Source organism: Nematolebias whitei, chromosome 15 (genome assembly GCF_014905685.2).
Source record: "Nematolebias whitei isolate Nwh7 chromosome 15, NemWhi1, whole genome shotgun sequence".
NCBI lineage: Eukaryota > Metazoa > Chordata > Actinopteri > Cyprinodontiformes > Rivulidae > Nematolebias > Nematolebias whitei.
In genome coordinates, this window is record NC_056512.1 from 15,405,404 (window position 1) to 15,425,052 (window position 19,649).

Here is a 19,649-nt window from a genome sequence, read left to right on the forward strand (position 1 = left end):
AGTGACTTGTGTGGCTCTGTTCAGGTGAGGGGAAATGATAGTTTTAAAGTCATACTTCAACATTTTGGGAAATAACTATCAATAAAATATATTGAATGCTCAAATTATATATTTTTGAAAGTTTTAAAGTGTTTACTGCTCACAAGACTAAAAACAAAACATTACCCTTTGGTTAAGCGAGATGATCGCATTAGCAACCACACCGTTAGCCTAGCTTAATTTAGCAAAGGTTAGAAATGGCTAGCTACCAATACAAACGTAGTCTTTCTGTGTGATCAGGTAGGCTACCGTATCAGAGCAGGTGAACAATATGATTTTCTAAGTATGGTGCAAAAGTCTTGAGCCTTTCGTTGTTCTGAGTATTTTTTTCTCCTTTGTTTTTTGCTTCCAAATGTCCTCACATTAGTTAATACTTTTTAAAGTTATACTCCTAATTTTTTTCTTGGATGTATATTTTTTTAAAACCCATTTTAAGTATAGTCTTTGACCAGAGTAAAAATGTTTTATTTAATTTTTGTCATTCAAGCATAGAAAAGGCATGTGCGATGTATGTAAGGCTGAAAAAGAGCTCATTTTAAACTGCTCCATTAGGATCTTTGTTACTTTTGGCCTGTCACTAAGTTGTTGTGATTCTTTTGGTTGAATAGCCTAAATGTCAAGTTGACTGTTTACAAAAGTTCAACTTGAAAATTTTCAGCACAATGCACAATTTAAATGTTAGGGGGAAAATAGACGAGTGAGGGACAATACCATAATTGCCGGCTTATAGAGTGCACGCTAAAATAGTCTCTAAATCTAAGTGGCACCTTTATCTCCCAAAGTACATATATAAGCAGCGCTTGTGTATAAGCTGCGGGCGTTCACGTTGTAACATGATTGGCAGCACACAGCTACTGAGAGAGATGTGCAGCTCTTGTTGCAGATCAAAAATCAACCACCAGGTGGCGTCTTATAGATTTTATTTTACTGTTCAACACACACAGACAGAGTGAACCCCACAGCTCTTCATAACAACTACTGTCATAAGAGGCAGGAAGACGCAGTATTGCTGGAACATCAGCTGCTTTTATTGTACAACAGCAGGTTCATACATGTCCTGTCTCTCATAAACTTCCAGTGTGGATTCTGTTCGCGCTCCTAGGCAACCACCCTATGGTAGCCCCACTAGGACAATAAAGAAAATCTCACATCGCCCCTCTTTCTCTTTTTGACAGAATAAAATAAAGCTAGCAAGGCATGAACAAAATTATGAATTCACTTCTCGCTGTATGTATTGTATCAGAACATATCTTAAGTAATCCATTTGTGATGATAAGCAAGTAAAATGTTTGCTTTGACATCCATGTAATTTTTGAAAACTCAATCATTTATTTTCTTTTTCTGGACTATGAACTTACAGGAGCAGTGTTTTCAGAATACAGGACATCATGGGGTAGACTGTCCTCAGTCCTCACAAGGGATTATTCTGCTCTTTATAATACAAGAGGGACCACTATTAGTCTCTAAATCTAAGTGGCACTTTTATCTCCCAACTTCTTGAAGTCACTTTCATGGGTGTGGTTGACCCAAGAGGAGACCCTGGGAGAGGGCCTGGCGATGGCTGGCTTGCTGGTGGTTCCTGGGGAGCCACCACTTCTGTAATTGCACAGTCCTACTGTGGTGGAACAGTGCGTTGTTGTTGCTCATCAGAATCAGCTGTCCCGGGGTCCGCCTGAAGGTGTCATCAGTTTTGGTGAGTCACTTTCCCGTTGGCCATCTCCACCAGGTAAGATCTTGACTCTCTGGATTTACTGATAACTTTGGCTGGTGTTGTCCACCCTTAGTCTCCATCAAGCTTCACTTTAACATTCTGACCTGGGTGCAGCTCAGGGAGTGGATGAGCTGAATGTCTTTGGTTGTAGAAGAATCTATATGAATCTTTAGCTGCAGCATCCTTTTGACACACCATGTCCTGAATGGCTGGACAGGGCAACAATGTATTTTTTCTAGAGATGGGACAGTGGTGCGAATTTGACATCCTGTCATAAGCTGAGCTGGGTTTGCATCAGTTGCTGTGATTGGTAGAGTAATAGCTCATGAAGGCTAAGCAGGTGTCAGGCTGTTTAAGGATGTACTTGGCTGTTTGGACAGCTATTTCCCCAGCCCCATTTGACTGTGGATAATGAGGACTTGATGTTATGTAAATTAATCCATAGTTCTGTTTAAAGTCTTGGAACTCTGACAATGTGAACTGTGTTCCATTGTCGCTGACTAGTTCCAGTGGGATTCCCCATCTCACAAATGTGTTTAAGCTTGTTGATGACCTGCCTGCTTGTGGTGGTAGTGAGGGATGCAATCTCAATGTCTCTTGAAAAATAATCAACAACAACAAGGAAGTTCGTGCCCTCGACCTCATACAGGTCAGCTACAATCTTCTGCCAGGGGTCATTGTGCAAGGGTGCTGACACTAGAGGTTCACGTCTCTATGTAGGTTTGTGCTCTCTGCAAAAGTTGCATGTTCTCACTTTGTTTGTAATTTGAAGTACAATATTTGGCCACCATTCTGTTAATTTAGCTCGCTCTCGACTTTTAGTCAGTCCTTGGTGACCTTTGTGCAGTTGATATAGAACATTAGGTCTGAGAGCTGTGGGGATTACGATACGATCATGGTAGAGCACTAGACCCTCTGAATCTGAACGATGGCTTCTGGCTACATAGAAGCCTTGCAGAGGTGAACTCTTTGCCAACCCTTTCTGATGATCTGTGTCCATCTGAGTGACACTGCAGATTTCCTCCAACTTCTGTAATTTTATAGGTTTGCTGGAAAATACATTGTTCACATAAGCCTTGACTCTCAGTGTCAGACTGACAGTTTTCATGCAATGGATGTCTTGAGAGTGTATCTGCCACCACTAACTGTTTACCAGGAACATGTTCCACAACATTAGCTTGCATCAGACGCATTGTCAGTCTCTGACATCTCAGTGGTGTTTTGTCAAGGTCGTACAAGTTTATTAGAGGAACCAATGGCTTATGATCCATTTGTAGATGTACGTAGCCCATGCCTTGAATGTAGCGGGTAAAACGTTCACAGGCCCAAACAGATGCCAGACACTCTTTTTTGATCTGCAAATATCTTTTCTCTGCATTCGTAAGTGTGCGAGAACAGAAGGCAACAGGCCGCAACTCTCCATCGTGTTCCTATAACAGTACAGCGCCCAGACCATAGCTGCTGGCATCTGTACTAACAACTGTTGGTCGGCTTGCATCAAAGTGCTGGCTCACTCTGTCTGTGTGTGTCACCAAGACCCACCCCCCAAGAGAGACATGTATTGGGCAGTTATGTGAGTTACCTGGTGCAATGAAGCTAAATGTTTTTGGAATAAGGAAGCTCGTTAACCCGTCAAAAAAATAAAATAAAATAAATCCATAAATTAGCCACAGCATTGTATAAGCCATGGGGTTCAAAGCCTGTGGAAAAAGTAGCGTCTTATAGACCAGAAAGTACGGTAATAGTGACAGGCCCTGGACAATGTGAGCAAAAGATAAACAGTATTAAAAAGTCAAGTCTACAAAGAAAAGAACTCTCAGAAAAGAGCGGATGTCCAAGAGATACACTCTCCTTCTGGTTAACTCACTAGAACGTATTACCTTTTTATGACACGCAGGTAACAAATTGTACTTAAAGATCCTATTTCAGTTCTTGTTTGGGCTCAGTTCATTTAATGAATTTGTATGTCAGGAAAAAAAAAAAAGAGATTTAACAAACTAATAAAACAAAAATTCCACGAAAAAAGGTCAAACGCAATGACTAGAATGAAGACAAGGAAAAAAGACTGCCAAAGTCCAAAGCAAAAGTTTATAAAGGTTCTTAGAAAAACCAGATGAAGATCCAGTTCTTTTAAGTAGTTACAAAAATGTCTGTTTCTTTTAAAGAAAATCAAGGAAATGATGGGAAGTGAGCAACTTTTGAGCAGTACTGTAAACATATCCCAAAATGTTGAACTATTTCTTTAAGCTTTGTGCTTCTGCCAGATTTAATATTATCATAGAACTTGTGTTCCTGCAGCTTATCATCTCTGTTTTATTTCCCCCATTTTCTTTATCTCTGTTTGCTCCTTACTTTCTTCATCCATACTTTTATGGTTGCCATGCCAACCTCGTGTTCACATTTCACCCATTTTAATAACATCTGTTTCATCCCATATATTGTTTTCTACCATCCTTGCATCTTTCACTATGCTTTCATGTGGTTGGCCCATCAGATCAAGATGCCCAGGAGGAAGGTGAGAAACCATAAAATTATGATTTATTAATTAAAAAACCCTCAAACTTAGAGCCACATTCCCTCATTAATTACCTAACATATTCAAACTACTCTTATAAATCTCGCTGGACTAAAGTCTTTTAACATCAACCCACAAAGTTTAATGAAAAGTCATACTTTATTTTGTACTGTTAGTCCATCTCCTGTGTAATTTCTTTTCAAATGTTTTATATGCTTTTGAAGATCTTTAGAGCTTTTATGATCAGAATCTTGTCTAGTAGTTAAGTATACCTTTGAATCATTTGCATATGTGGTACGGTGAGTCTGACCTTTTTGTTTTGTCCTAATTACTAAATATAACTTGTTTCACTTCTGGTGTCAGTTCTTGCTTATATTTATTTCATTTAATATTTTAAGAAGCACGTTCATCCCTTGAAAAATATCTACTCTGTATTAAAAACATTTCACTCATTTGTGCTTTTCTCCCTACAGAGGAGGAGCGCCCCAAACCCAAGTATGTTCCGTTATCATGAGTCTATCCGAAGCATTTCATCATACTCTGTTAGTCTCTGACATTTTATTTTGTTTTTTTCTTAGACCTCTGGTGCCCCAACTTGCTCCTCCAAAAATTCCTGAAGGAGAAAGGGTCGATTTTGATGTAAGCGTAGACACGAGAAATTTTACCCAAGGCAGCCAGTGCTACTGAAGTTACAGCTTGGCAATAGGAAGCTAACAGTCTGAGCTTTTACTTCTGAACTTACTTGTTACTTGAGGTCCATCAATAAACATCTTACTGTATTTTTCAGACTATAAGGTGCACTTAAAATCATTTAATTTTCTCAAAAATCAACAGTGAGCCTTATAATCAGGTCTGCCTTATGTATGAAAACTACGGTGGCCCTAAGGTGTAAATGAACAACATTAAAAAAACGGAATTACATTTGAAAAAATGGAATTACATTTGAAAAAAAAAAAAAGAATTACATTTGATAAATGAAGTTAATAAATGAATAATAATCATAATAATAAGTAATAATAATAATTATAATAAAGTTAATAAAGTAAATAAAAAAAAACTTCCTGTTTGGCTTAATGTACTTCCGTTTTTTTTCAAATGTCATTCTGTTTTTTCTAATGTGATTTGGGCAACTTCCGCTTTGGCTTAATGTAATTCTGTTTTTTCAGATGTAATTCCATTTTGTCAAATGTTGTTCATTTACACCTTAGGGCCACCGTAGAAAACAAACCCGATCATTGATATTGCAACTTATAATCCAGTGTGTCTTATAGTTAAAAAAATACGGTATTTATTCAGTTTTAGGTTTGGACCAACGTGCAGCCTGTTCAACTCAGACTAAGGTGGCCTGGGAACAAACAGGCCTATAGACAGTCCTACTGTCTCTACCGCTGAGGGCTGCCTCTAACACTTCAAATGTTCCTACATTCTGGGTGTGCTCAAACTTATATCAATGCTTTCTTTCAAACAATTTCTAATTTTCATACAAAAGCTAAATGCATCTTCTATTTGAGAATCAAAGAGTCTTAATTTTTTCATTAATTGTTACAATTTTAAAATAAACTGTTAACTTGGCCCTAATTACCAACTACCTTGTAATCAGGTCTCTCTTGTAAATGAGTCCTGGAGGATCAATGGGATTACCTGTCTAAATAAAGGTTGAATTGTTGCAGGTGCTATCCAAAAACCACCATCTTGATTTCAAATGGCCAGTGTTCACACACACTCAGTGACAAAACAATGTTCAACAAGGAACAGAGTGGTGTAAAATAAATGATATGACTGATAGTGCAGTAATTACAGCATTAGATCAAACAGATACCAGAGTTGGCAGTAAGGACACACTTCACGTCCAACATGATGCAGGTTGTCCATAGACACATTTGAGTATTGTAAAAAATTTAGAATACATTTTTTGTCCATCATTTCAGAAAGTGAAACTCAAATAGATTCATTACAAGAATGAAATATTTCATCCTTCATTTTTTGTAGTTTTGATGATTATAACTTACAGAAAATGAAAAACTAAACTTCAGTGTCTCAGTAAACGAGAATGATCCAGAACCAGCTTTAGGTACAGGTCCTTCTCAAAAACTTAGCATATTGTGATAAAGGTCATTATTTTCCATAATGTAATGATAAAAATGAAACTTTCATATATTTCAGATTCATTGCACACCAACTGAAATATTTCAGGTCTTTAATTGTTTTAATACTGATGATTATGGCATACAGCTCATGAAAACCCAAAATGCCTGTCCCAAAAAATTAGCATATCATGAAAAGTTTGTCTAAACAAGCTATTAACCTAACCATCTGAATCAACGACGTAACTCTAAACACCTGCAAAAGATTCCTAAGGCTTTTAAAAACTCCCAGCCTTGTTCATTACTCAAAACCGCAATCATGGGTAAGACTGCCGACCTGACTGCTGTCCAGAAGGCCATCATTGACACCCTCAAGCAAGAGGGTAAGACACAGAAAGAAATTGCTGAACAAATAGGCTGTTCCCAGAGTGCTGTATCAAGGCATCTCAGTGGGAAGTCTGTGGGAAGGGAAAAGTGTGGCAGAAAACGCTGCACAACGAGAAGAGGTGACCGGACCCTAAGGAAGATTGTGGAGAAGGTCCGATTCCAGACCTTGGGGGACCTGCGGAAGCAGTGGACTGAGTCTGGAGTAGAAACATCCAGAGCCACCGTGCACAGGCGTGTGCAGGAAATGGGCTACAGGTGCCACATTCCCCAGGTCAAGCCACTTTTGAACCAGAAACAGCGGCAGAAGCGCCTGACCTGGGCTACAGAGAAGCAGCACTGGACTGTTGCTCAGTGGTCCAAAGTACTTTTTTCGGATGAAAGCAAATTTTGCATGTCATTCGGAAATCAAGGTGCCAGAGTCTGGAGGAAGACTGGGGAGAAGGAAATGCCAAAATGCCAGAAGTCCAGTGTGAAGCACCCACAGTCAGTGATGGTCTGGGGTGCCATGTCAGCTGCTGGTGTTGGTCCACTGTGTTTTATCAAGGGCAGGGTCAATGCAGCTAGCTATCAGGAGATTTTGGAGCACTTCATGCTTCCATCTGCTGAAAAGCTTTATGGAGATGAAGATTTCATTTTTCAGCACGACCTGGCACCTGCTCACAGTGCCAAAACCACTGGTAAATGGTTTACTGACCATGGTATTACTGTGCTCAATTGGCCTGCCAACTCTCCTGACCTGAACCCCATAGAGAACCTGTGGGATATTGTGAAGAGAAAGTTGAGAGACGCAAGACCCAACACTCTGGATGAGCTTAAGGCCGCTATTGAAGCATCCTGGGCCTCCATAACACCTCAGCAGTGCCACAGGCTGATTGCCTCCATGCCACGCCGCATTGAAGCAGTCATTCATGAAAAAAGATTCCCGACCAAGTATTGAGTGCATAACTGAACATGATTATTTGAAGGTTGGTGTTTTTTGTATTAAAAACACTTGTCTTTCATTGGTGGGATGAAATATGCTAATTTTTTGGGACAGGCATTTTGGGTTTTCATGAGCTGTATGCCATAATCATCAGTATTAAAACAATTAAGGACCTGAAATATTTCAGTTGGTGTGCAATGAATCTGAAATATATGAAAGTTTCATTTTTATCATTACATTATGGAAAATAATGACCTTTATCACAATATGCTAATTCTTTGAGAAGGACCTGTACCTTTGTCAGTGTGGACCGGTGTCAAGTCCTGCTGGAAATGAAACCAGCATCTCCATAAAGCTCGTCAGCAGCAGGAAGCATGAAGAGCTCTGAAATGTCCTGCTAGATGCTGCGTGGACTAAACCCAGTGGACCAGAACCAGCAGAGGACATGGACCCGAACCATCACTGACTGTGGAAACTTCACTCTGGACTTTAAACTACGTGGATTCTGGACCTCTCCACTCGTCCTCCTGACTCTGGGACTTTGATTTCTAAATGACATGAAAATTTACTCTCATGTGAAAAAGGCATTGGACACTGAGAGACAGTCCAGTTCTTTGTCTCCTCAGCAGGTAAGACATTTCTGATGTCTCTGGTTCAGGAGTGTCTGGACGTGAAGAATGAGACGTTTGTAGCTCGTGTCCAGGAGTTCATCAGCTGATCAGGGTGTGACACCAGGAGTTTACAATATGAACCTCTTCACTGTCTCCTTTTCTGAGAGCCTGAATTTAGTTTTTCATTATCTGTAAGACATAACCATCAAAATTACAAGAAATAAAGGCTTGAGATATTTCACTCTATGTAACGAATCTATGTCAAATATTGAGTTTCACTTTCTGAAATGATTGACAAAAGAAATTGAACTTCTTCACCATATTCTAATTGTTTTAGGTGGACAGCACCAGTATGTTGTGTAGATGGGTATTGTCTTAGTGAAAGACTGCACCAGGGTTTAAACATACCTATTACTAAGTTGCATGTGCTCCAAACATCTGGATGCTTAAACATGTTGTCAGTGAATGTACAAACATTGCAGTTGAAAGTATCACGTATAATTAACAGTGGATGCTGATCCTTGTTATCGTTGCCTATACCTTAAATTCTGTTTTGACATAATAGAACGTGTCTGACCATCCTGACTCTTAGTTGTTTCTACAAATGTCTAAGTGCCAAAAATCCTTTATTTTTAGGACATTCACAGAAAGCGAATGGAGAAGGACCTGTTGGAGCTGCATACTCTGATTGATGTGCATTTTGAGCAAAGAAAGAAAGATGAAGAGGAACTCATTGGTCTCAAGGATCGAATTGTGAGCCTACTTTCATATTATTGCTTTTTAGTAAAATTCAAAATGAGTTTTAGAATATAAGTGAAACATTTTGCGTTCAATAACAATTTCCTCAGGAACGGCGTCGAGCAGAAAGAGCAGAAATCCAAAGAGTTAGAACAGAGAAGGAGAAAGACAGACAGAACAGAATTGCGGTAACAGACACACTCCTCCATGTAAATGCACTATTCCCATAGATTAAATCCAAGCACAAAGGTTTTTTTTTTTCTTGTCTATCTGACTTTGTAGGAGGAGCGTCACCGGAGAGAAGAAGAGGAGGCCAAGAAGAAGGCTGATGATGATGCCAAAAAGAAGAAAGTACTGTCAGGCATGGGAGCAAACTTTGGAGGCTTTCTGGCCAAGGTCAGACATGTTGCCATTCCTAAGAACAGTGATGAGAAGAAGCAGGTGATACAGAAAGTAAGTGTGTGTTGTTTGATTTGTTTTAGGCTGAGACAAGGAAGAGCAAGCGCCTCACAGGCAGAGAGATCAAGAGGAAGACTCTGGCTGAGAGAAGAGAACCTCTAGGCATTGAACATTTGAGGGAGGATAGTCTCCGGTGAGTCTCAGCTAAATCCAATAATTCTCAGTCAGGTCATCTGGACAGTTGACCTGACCGAGAATTATTGGATTTGATACCTGGATGATTGAGCATGAACTTTATTGTTCTCCGCCAAATGCGTAGGCGTCGCAACCATTATATGTGAAGGGGACAAGTGCCCCCACATTCCAAAAACGTTCATTTGGACCCCCCCCCCCCCCCCACACACACACACACACACACACACACACACACACACACTATAAAACATTAGATCAGGCGGCGCAGTTTCTCTTTCTTCGTGAACAAATCCATTCCACTTGATTAATAGGAGAATACTCAAACCACTAAAACTCCACTCCAGATTTTCCTGGTTACCTCCAACTCTAAACACAGCAGCCTGTTGCCATGGTCACAATATACGGTGGTCACAGAATATGGTGTAACACCTGCAGTGTTTCTGTGCGTCTCCTCCTGCCTCGGCTGAAAACGTGCACAGGTGGAGGAGGTGGAGACACCTCAGTGTTGATCGCTTGCCAGTTTAGCGAGCTTTGTGCGGGCAGTTGTTGACCGAGGGGGGGTGATCATGAACATATATTCATGTTAGGAGGAGGCTTGAGAAGAGCTACATCTGTAGCATGTTAGCTTAGCAGTAACTGTGACGCTGTAAGACGCTGCAGGTGTAAGAGATGCTGTGTGTTCAGGTGCATTAAAGTTGAAATGTCTTTAAAACCCCACACCTTATTGTCGTCAAGCTTCATGAGAAACATCATTTAGATGAGTAGTGTTGAACACAAGTAAAAAAGTCTAGTGGTGATGTTTTTTATTTTTCTATAAAGACAAATAGTGCCGACCTGATGCTCTGTATTAAAGTTAAAATGTCTCCCACACTCCCACACAAATTTGGTGAGAAACATGTTTTAAATGTGTGGAATTAAAGGAAATCTAAGTGAAATGTTGCTTTTTTGTTCACTAGTGAACACCTTTTTTTTTAACGTGCGTGCACATATGCACGCGTACCCCCCCCCCCCCCCACCACCACCACCAATCATTGTGTCCCCCCACATTACGGATGCTTCTGACGCCCTTGGCCAAATGTATTTCCTTTAGCTTGTCATGAGGTTAGAGTCCTCTTTTGAAGCTCTTCTGAGCTCCATTAAACATTCAAATTAAGTTTTTTATTGCTCTCAAAATGGATTCCCTGATGATGATGATAATGAGGATGATGATTTTAATTTATTTTTATTTGACTTTTATTTATTATACATTTAGTTTTACTGAGTCGCGAGGTTTTGGACAGACAACATACAGAGTACAGACAACAATATACAACAAGAAAAAACAACCAAAAAAAAAAAAAGTGTTATAAAAACACTACAGCGTGGTCCTGTTAGCATTGTGGTCCTGTTAGCAACATGGTCATGTTAGGTGTGGTTCTGTTAGCAGTCTGGTCCTGTTAACAGAATGGTACTGTTAGCTGCATGGTACTGTTAGCAGGGTGGTCCTGTTAGCAGTGTGGTTCTGTTAGCAGCGTGGTTCTGTTAGCAGTGTGGTCTTGTTAGCAGTGTGGCACTGTTAGCAGTGTGGTCCTGTTAGCAGTGTGGCACTGTTAGCAGTGTGGTCCTGTTAGCTGCATGGTACTGTTAGCTGCATGGTACTGTTAGCAGTGTGGTACTGTTAGCAGTGTGGTCCTGTTAGCAGCGTGGTTCTGTTAGCAGCGTGGTCCTGTTAGCAGCATGGTTTTGTTAACAGTGTGGTCCTGTTAGCAGTCTGGCACTGTTAGCAGTGTGGTCCTGTCAGCTGCATGGTACTGTTAGCTGCATGGTACTGTTAGCAGTGTGGTACTGTTAGCAGTGTGGTCCTGTTAGCAGTGTGGTTCTGTTAGCAGTGTGGTCCTGTTAGCAGTGTGGTCCTGCCAACAGCATGGTACTGTTAGCAGTGTGGCACTGTTAGCAGTGTGGTCCTGTTAGTAGTGTGGTCCTGCCAACAGCATGGTCCTGTTAGCAGTGTGGGCGTTCCAACAGCATGGTCCTGTTAGCAGTGTGGTCCTGTTAGCAGTGTGGTTCTGTTAGCAGTGTGGTCATGCCACCAGCGTGGTACTGTTAGCAGTGTGGTGCTGTTAGCAATGTGGTCCTGTTAACAGTGTGGTTCTGTTAGCAATGTGGTCCTGTTAGCAGTGTGGTCCTGTTAGCATCGTGGTCCTGTTAACAGTGTGGTTCTTTTAGCAATGTGGTCCTGTTAGCAGTGTGGTCCTATTAACAGTGTGGTTCTGTTAGAAATGTGGTCCTGTTAGCTGTGTGGTCCTGTTAGCAGTGTGGTCCCATTAGCAGCGCAGACGATGACTGCCCTCCAGAACCAGATCCAGCAGACACAGAACATTCAAAGTCCCTCGTGGAACCGAACTGTTCTGTAGAATTAGGTCCATGTAGGCAGAAGGAGGATCATGGAGGTAGACGCCATGAGAGTCAGAGAGTGGGGTTCTGGTGGAATGAACCGAGCTGCAGATCACGTGGACCACGTAGGTCTCAGTGAATTCCCAGTGGGCCGGAGAAGCTTGGAGAGAGGTGGGTTATATCAAACATTCCTGCCGGACCCATGCACTGTGCCACCCTCCGCGGCCTGTCTCCCTTCTTCCACTCCTCCTGGAAACTGCTGTGGATGCTATCTAAGGATAAAGATGACACAAATCCTTAGTCTGAAGATTATCAAGACAGGGTGGGAGTTTGTGCTGGTAGCTAGTCATCACCTACGTGAGAAAAGTGTTTAAAAAAAAAGTTTTTTCTATGAAACTTAACCTTCAACAAATATATTCAATTCAATTCAAAAATACTTTATTAATCCCAGAGGGAAATTATATATATATATATATATATACATGTGTGTGTGCGTGTGTGTTGAAGTAGCATGTTGTAAAATGTATTTTAAAGTCTCTTGAAGCTGAAAAAAAAAAGTGGCACCAGCTGTTTGTGTGGAGTTGGTTAGCTGTTTTCTTGCCCTTTGAGGCAAATTGCTATTATTTTACACACGCTAAAACCTTTTTATACAGTTGTGAGCTACAACCTAAATAAACACAGCTCACTGTTGAGATAGCTAAACCCATTAAAAGAAACATTTATCGTATTTGAGAAACCTCAGAAATGAAAATGAACAGTTCTGAATGTTCTTCTGGTATTTTTTAAGGACACGTGCCCAAGAGATGTGGAACAGCATCTATCAGTTGGAATCTGACAAGTTTGACTTCATCGAGCAAATGAAACATCAGAAATATGAGGTAAGTCCAAATGATGAAAATCCATCTTGTATCTTTTGCAAAATTACATTTACAAATAATTTAACAAAAGCAAGATTTTAACATAACCAAGTGGGGAAAAGTTACAGGATTTAAGTTGGAAATAAATCCAAAAAAGTTCAATCTGGTCCTCTGGACATTCAAAAAAACAAAAAACAAAACAAAGCAAAAAAATCTGAAAACAGCACCTCAGACTGAGGAAGTCTCTCGGATGAGAGACGAAACGTTTCTATATTTTTTTGCTTTGTTTTGTTTTTTGTTTTTTTGAATGTCCAGAGGACCAGATTGAACTTTTTTGGATAGCAAGAATATAGTTAAAAGAAGCTGGATAGTAGCTAATAGGTAAAAGGAATGCAACAGTTGTTTTATAAAGCCTAATTGTTCTTAAATGCACCACATCTGTAGCTAAAAGCTAAAAGTAGCAAAATAATTGCTAGAAGCTTAAAGTAGTCAAATATTAACCAAAAGTAAAAAGTGGCAAAAGAAGACAAAATAAGAGCATAATTGCCCAAGCAGATTTATAAAAGAATGTTTATAAAGGAATAGAAAATATTTAAACTGGAAATGGATGTGGTCAACATTTATTTCCAAAAGAGGGCAGAACATAGGTAGACCAGTGTTTCCCCTGCCATTATACAAGCGGGGTGCCTTGCCCCATCAACAGAACCAAGCGCCCCTTCTACCAAACCGTGCCCCCCACCCCCACCCCCAACCACCTGTCGGCACTGACGTAATGCTAAGCTAGCGGCTTGCAATCCAGGTGTTCTAGCTAAAAAACTAAAGTTGGCCTCTTCCCTCATGAACCACACTGACCCACCCCCACCCCGCCGCTATGAAACTGTCGGTACACACAGCACGCAGCTCAGATGTGTCTCTGTCTCTCTCATTCCCCCTATCCCCCAGCTCCAAAACTGTAAAACTGTCAGTATAAACAGCGCTGTGCAGCTCAGTACTTGTCTCTGTCCGTCTCCATCCCCCCCGGACAAAAACCACAGATGAGAGGAGCGCCCCGCCATGGCAAGTTATCTAGGGGAAACACTGTAGACTGTAGACTAGGGTCTACTATGACTATGGTAGACTATGGACTATGGAACATAAGTATGCAGGTCGACTACATTCTGTGTAGAAAAGGAAACCTGAGGGGGATTGGAGAGTAAGGCTGTGGCAGGGAGAGCATGGCCAGATAGGATCAGATGGTTGTGTGTAGAATGACTTGTTGTGGAGAAGAGAAAAAAGTAAGACCAAATGGTGGAAGCTGAAGAAGAAAGTATGTTGTGAGGAGTTCGGAGAGGAGCTATTAAAGGCTGTGGGTGGTAAGAAAGAGCTTCCAGATGAATGGATAACTACAGAAACAGTAATTAGAGAAACAAGTAAGAAGGTACTTGTTGTGTCATCTGGACAGAGAATGGATGATAAGGAAACCTGGTGGTGGAATAGTGCAAGGCAAAGCAGGAAGCATATAATGATTTATGGGAGAATGGACACAAAAGAGAGCAAGAGGACTTGTATCAATTGGTGAGAAAGAGGGATCCGGGTGGAAAGGATGTGCAGCAATTTAGGCTTGTTAAAGATAGGAATGGTGGTGCTTTAACAAGTGAGGAGACTGGGACGGAAAAATGGAAGGAGTACCAATATTTTGCAGAGCTAATGAACGAAGAGACTGAACGGGAAAGAAGAGTAGAGCTCAAATAAACTGTGGACCAGGAAGTGGGAAAGATTAGTGAGGGTGAAGTATGGAAAGTTTTGAAAATAATGAAAAAAGGGAAGGCTGTAGGACCTGATGACATACCAGTGAATGTTTGGAAATGTCTTGGAGAGATGGCAGTGACTCAAATATTTTATTGCATATTTGAGGGTGAGAAAATACCTGAGGAATGGAGAAGTGTGCTGTGCCCATTTTTAAAAACAAGGGTGATGTACAGAGTTGTAACAACTAGAGGGGAATTAAGTTGATGAGTCACACAGTGAAGATCTGGGAGAGAGTTGTGGAAGCAAAACTTAGATGAGCGGTGACTGTTTGTGAGCAGAAGTATGGTTTAATGCCAAGAAAGAGCACCACAGATGCCATCTTTGCTTTGAGGATGCTGATGGAGAAGTACAGAGAGAGTCAGAAAGAACTCCTTTGTGTCTGTGGATTTAGAAAAAGTATATAACAGGGTGCTGAGGGAGGAGGTGTGGTATTGCATGAGGAAATCTGGAGTGGCAGAGAAGTATGTTAGACTAGTACAGGACATGTATGAGGACAGCAGGACAGTGGTGAGATGTGCTGTAGGAGTGACAGATAGCTTCAAGATGGATGTGGGAGTGCATCAAGGATTGGCCCTGAGCCCCTTCTTGTTTGCTCTGGTGATGGACTGACTAACAGATGAGGTCAGGCAGGAATCCCTATGGACTATGATGTTTGCAGATGACGTGATATGTGGTGAGAACAGGGAACAGGTGGAAGAGAATTTGGAGAGGTGGAGGTATGCACTTGAAAGAGGAGGAATGAAAGTCAGCCGTAGTAAGACAGAATACATGTGTGTGAATGAGAGGGAGAAGGTGGAACAGTGAGGCTACAAGGAGCAGAGGTCACAAAGGTGCAGGACTTCAAGTATCTGGGGTCCACTGTCCAGGAAAATGGGGATTGTGGTAAAGAGGTGAAAAAGAGAGTCCAGGCAGGATGGAGTGGATGGAGAAAAGTTTCAGGAGTGGTTTGTGACAAAAAGGTGTCAGCAAAGGTCAAAAAGACAGGAGAAAGAACTGGAAGTGACAGAAATGAAGATGTTGAGGTTCTCCTTAGGAGTGACAAGGCTGGATAAGATTAGGAATGAGATCATCAGAGGTACAGCACAGGTTGAACAACTGGGAGATAAAGTTAGAGAGACCAGACTGAGATGGTTTGGACATGTCCAGAGGAGGGACAGTGGTTTGGATATGTCCAGATGAGGGACAGTGGTTTGGACATGTCCAGAGGAGGGACAGTGGGTATATTGGTAAAAGGATGTTGGAAATGCAGCTGCCAGGAAAAAGACAAAGAGGAGATATATGGATGCAGTTAGAGAGGACATGGAGGTAGATGGAGTGAGGACAGAGGATGCAGAGGACAGAGATGGATAGGATGACTCGCTGTGGAGACCCCGAAGAGGAAAAAGATGAAAGAAGAAAGATTCAAAAATGTCTGTGGTGATTTTTTTAAGTTAAAATCTTATAAAGTAGTTCAATTACTGAACACAGCAAGCACAGCACAATTGCTTATTGGTTAGCACTTTTCCATCACAGCAAGAAGGTCCTGAGTTCAGACTCCGGTTTGGGCCTGGGGTCTTTCTGGGTGGAGTTTTCATGTTCTCCTCGTGTTTGCGTGGGTTTTTTCCGGGTACTCCAGTTTCTTCCCACAGTCCAAAAAACATGCATGTTAGGCTGTCTTCAGGTCTGAGCCTCCCTTGCAAAAGCGATCTAAGCTCTCAATGGGGATTTGCCTGGTTAAATAAATGTAAATAATATTAATTATAAAACAAGAGTCAAAGCACACAGTTCCTCCATTTTGATATATGAATGGTAAAGTAGTACAAAGTATGCAGAAGTACCGGTAGTTTGTTTGCAAAAATTTACTAAACAATTTAAAAAAACAGTGAAAACACAGCACACAAAAAAAAAATTAAGAATGCAGTTTAAACAAGTCCTCCAGACTCCTGACAGGCATTGACTGTTAGGAACACCAAGAGTCTGAGTCAACATAAACCAAGCTGACAGGCAGTGGTTAATTTGAGTTGAATCCCGCTGAAACAAGATCCGGGAACTCTCTCATTTTGACCGCTCAGATCCTGCAACTCAAATCTCCGCACCTAAAAGCCCAAAGTCACTGCACATTTTTATTTTGATTATTTATTAAAAATACAATAAGAGGAGACGTTGCCCAGTCTGTGGAGTGGATGTTCTGGCCGCACTACGCTCACCAGCTTGCACACACGCTCCTGCCAGCAGAGACGCGGACTGCATGTCCCGCGAGGAGCGACTTCATTCACCTTCAGCTGTGCGCCCTCCAGACCGTTGATTTATGCACAGCGTCTCCAGACAGCTCTGCAGGACGTGCACACAACTGCTGTGTCGGAACTGCTACGTATAGTACTGAGGTGCATAACATTTCAGATATAATAAATAAGCTTACAGTAAAAAAAATAAATACGAGTGAAATATTTGATGTGTATTATTCACATTACATCACGTATTAACAACGGCACTAATTTATCAAAATAACAGCGATCAAAATGTCGAAAAGACAGTCCAATTTTTTATCTAAACTAAATGATGGAGGGATTGTCAGCTGGACAACAGAGAACTGAAGCACCTGAAAGCAGTGGCAATTGAGATCGGAGCAGAACAACGTGCAGGACTGAATTCAGCAGAGTTCGGGTTTGTTATGGTCCTGATAAGTCTAGGGGAAAGGCAAGACACACAACATATGAAGCCCAGACGATTTTTCAGTTTTTGACAAAGCTTTAATTGTCAGTTAATCCTCTGAACATAATGCAGACTGGGAGGACTGGTTAAAACAAACAAAAAAGAGGGAGAAGCCCTGAACCAACCAGCAGTTGGCCGTCGGATTCAGGCCACTCCCCTCACCCTATAACCCGGGGACTAACCCTACAACCAAAAACTGGGAAAACCTAAACTACACAGGTGACTCCCAGTCCCAAAGACAAATAGCTCAACAACAACAACAATAACAACAACTGTAACAAGGTGCAATAATCAGTGTCCGGAGTTGGAGCGAGGCTGGAGAACAAGAACCATGAACCATCAGAACAACATCTCATCTGGCCTCCCTCGCTCATCCAGCAGGCGGAGCTTGGTCCTTTTAAGTCACCTTCAGCCAATCAGCTGCACAGAGAGAAAGAGCATTAATTAAACACACACATGGACATAATTGACACAGGGGAACGTTACACCTCCACCCCTAAATGCTGAGTGGTGGGGGTAACACAACAATCAGCATCAGCATAAAGAACGGGGCAATGTGTCAACCAAATATGTCGTTACCTTTTGTGTGTTTTCCCCCTTTTTTCCTTCGTTATTTTTGTTTTCACTCCACGGGAGTATTTAAGTTGACCCTGCAGCATGGCCTCAGACAGACCGTCAATGTCAGGTCCAGCACTGGACAGCTCCACTGGAGAGCTCACCTCACCCGGGGGGGAGACCGCACCCTGGGGGGGGGGGGGTCTGACCCAGTGTAGGACAGGGTTAAAACAACAGACAGCTTCTTACTTCGTTCGTGGTATTCTTTCTGCCTGTTGGGGTGTCATGGGCGGTAACAGCGCACGCATATTCTTCATGCCTTGACACGCGTAATTACGCACACAGGAGACATGCGGGGATGTTATCCTGAAGCTCGTCTGAGCTCTCAGAACTCACCGGGGCTAAAGTAACCTCTGGATTAACCAGGATTTTGCCTCCGGCCAAATCGTTCCCTAAAATAAAGTCAACAACCTGAATTGGAAAGGCAGGACATGCTGCCACCACAACGTCCCCAGACACCAACTCACACTTTGAATTAATGTGACGCAGAGGAGTGTAAGTAAAATTACTTCCAAAGCCCTGCACTCATTCATAAGAATTTAAAGAAGTTGCATCATACAAAGGCATGACGCTGTTTAAAATCATGGATCTCCAGGCTGCTGTGTCTCAAAATAGTTACCGATATTTTTGCTCCACCTGCTACAGAGACCTCGCCCTTCATCAGGAATGGTGAGTAAATATCTAAATCTGTTTTCCCGACACAGCAGTTGACGGGCACCGGCAGAGTTTTCATTAATTCGACCGCTTTAGGGGAAGGAATTTTTTTATTAAGCAAAAAGCATTTGGGCCGAATGTGACCATGTTTTTTGCAACAAGTACAAACGGGCTTGAACTTGCTCGATTCTTTTTCCGGATCTGCTCCAGCTTCATGTCAGATCCCGCAGAGTGCATGGCTGGGGAGAAAATCTCAGATTTCATTGCCGTCTTATTTAACTGTTTAGATACTGAAATAGAAAAATGAGCATCAATTAACAACAGCTGCTCTTTTGTGCAGCGATCAGATTTGTCAATTGTTGATGTAATATTCCACTCTCTCCGTCAGTTTGCTTATTGGGCCACTTAGATGATGTCACCTTGGAGACAAAATCAATTCATATTATTCTCACTGCCCTATGTATAGCAAAAAAAAACTATACTCATGAATTGGAAAAATAAAAATACACTTAGTATTAAACAGTATAAAGACCTTCTGTTAGATTACATAAGTCTTGAGACAGCCTGTACCCCCACATCGGACTATTCTCTCTGGACTTCTTTAATTGGCTCCAACACGTAGTGGAGGTGGGTGGTCCCCCTTTGATTCTGTCCCGTGGGGCATGGTGGTGGGTGTGGGTGGGGTGTCGGGGCTGGGGACGTGGGGGGGGTCATGGGCCTGGAGCGGTGGCGCCCGACTGGGGAGGTGGCTCTGGTGGTTCTGGGTGATGGCCTATGCTGGCTGCATGCGGGCTTCTGGGCGGTCTGTACCGGCGGACATGGGTTACTGGCCTGGTGACCTGGCTGTCCCTGGGTGGGTCTGGGGTGGACGCGGGCACGGGTTCTGGGGTGGTATCGCTCCTGGGCGGGGTTCCCGGCTTGGTCCGGGGGTCTCGGGCCTTGACAGGTATGTTGCCGGGGTCTTGGGCCGGCGGGTGCGCCGGTGCCCGGCCCTGGCCTTGGGGCCTTCGGTGCGTTGGTGGGCTTTGGGGCCTGTGCCGTGGGGGGGTGGGACTGTTGATGGGGGGGGG

General features: G+C 42.2%; 1 protein-coding gene across 1 annotated transcript in view; it reads left to right on the top strand.

The window, feature by feature from the left end:
* The window catches only part of tnnt1 (troponin T type 1 (skeletal, slow)), a 32,282-nt gene that overhangs the window by 8,386 nt on the left and 4,247 nt on the right, over nucleotides 1-19,649 (top strand). Inside the window, exons 3-10 of the mRNA XM_037689331.1 lie at nucleotides 4,245-4,265; nucleotides 4,739-4,760; nucleotides 4,844-4,904; nucleotides 8,906-9,022; nucleotides 9,118-9,195; nucleotides 9,290-9,403; nucleotides 9,490-9,599; nucleotides 12,762-12,852. Of these exons, the coding sequence (XP_037545259.1) occupies nucleotides 4,245-4,265; nucleotides 4,739-4,760; nucleotides 4,844-4,904; nucleotides 8,906-9,022; nucleotides 9,118-9,195; nucleotides 9,290-9,403; nucleotides 9,490-9,599; nucleotides 12,762-12,852 (614 nt within the window). The remainder of the gene's footprint in view (nucleotides 1-4,244; nucleotides 4,266-4,738; nucleotides 4,761-4,843; nucleotides 4,905-8,905; nucleotides 9,023-9,117; nucleotides 9,196-9,289; nucleotides 9,404-9,489; nucleotides 9,600-12,761; nucleotides 12,853-19,649) is intronic.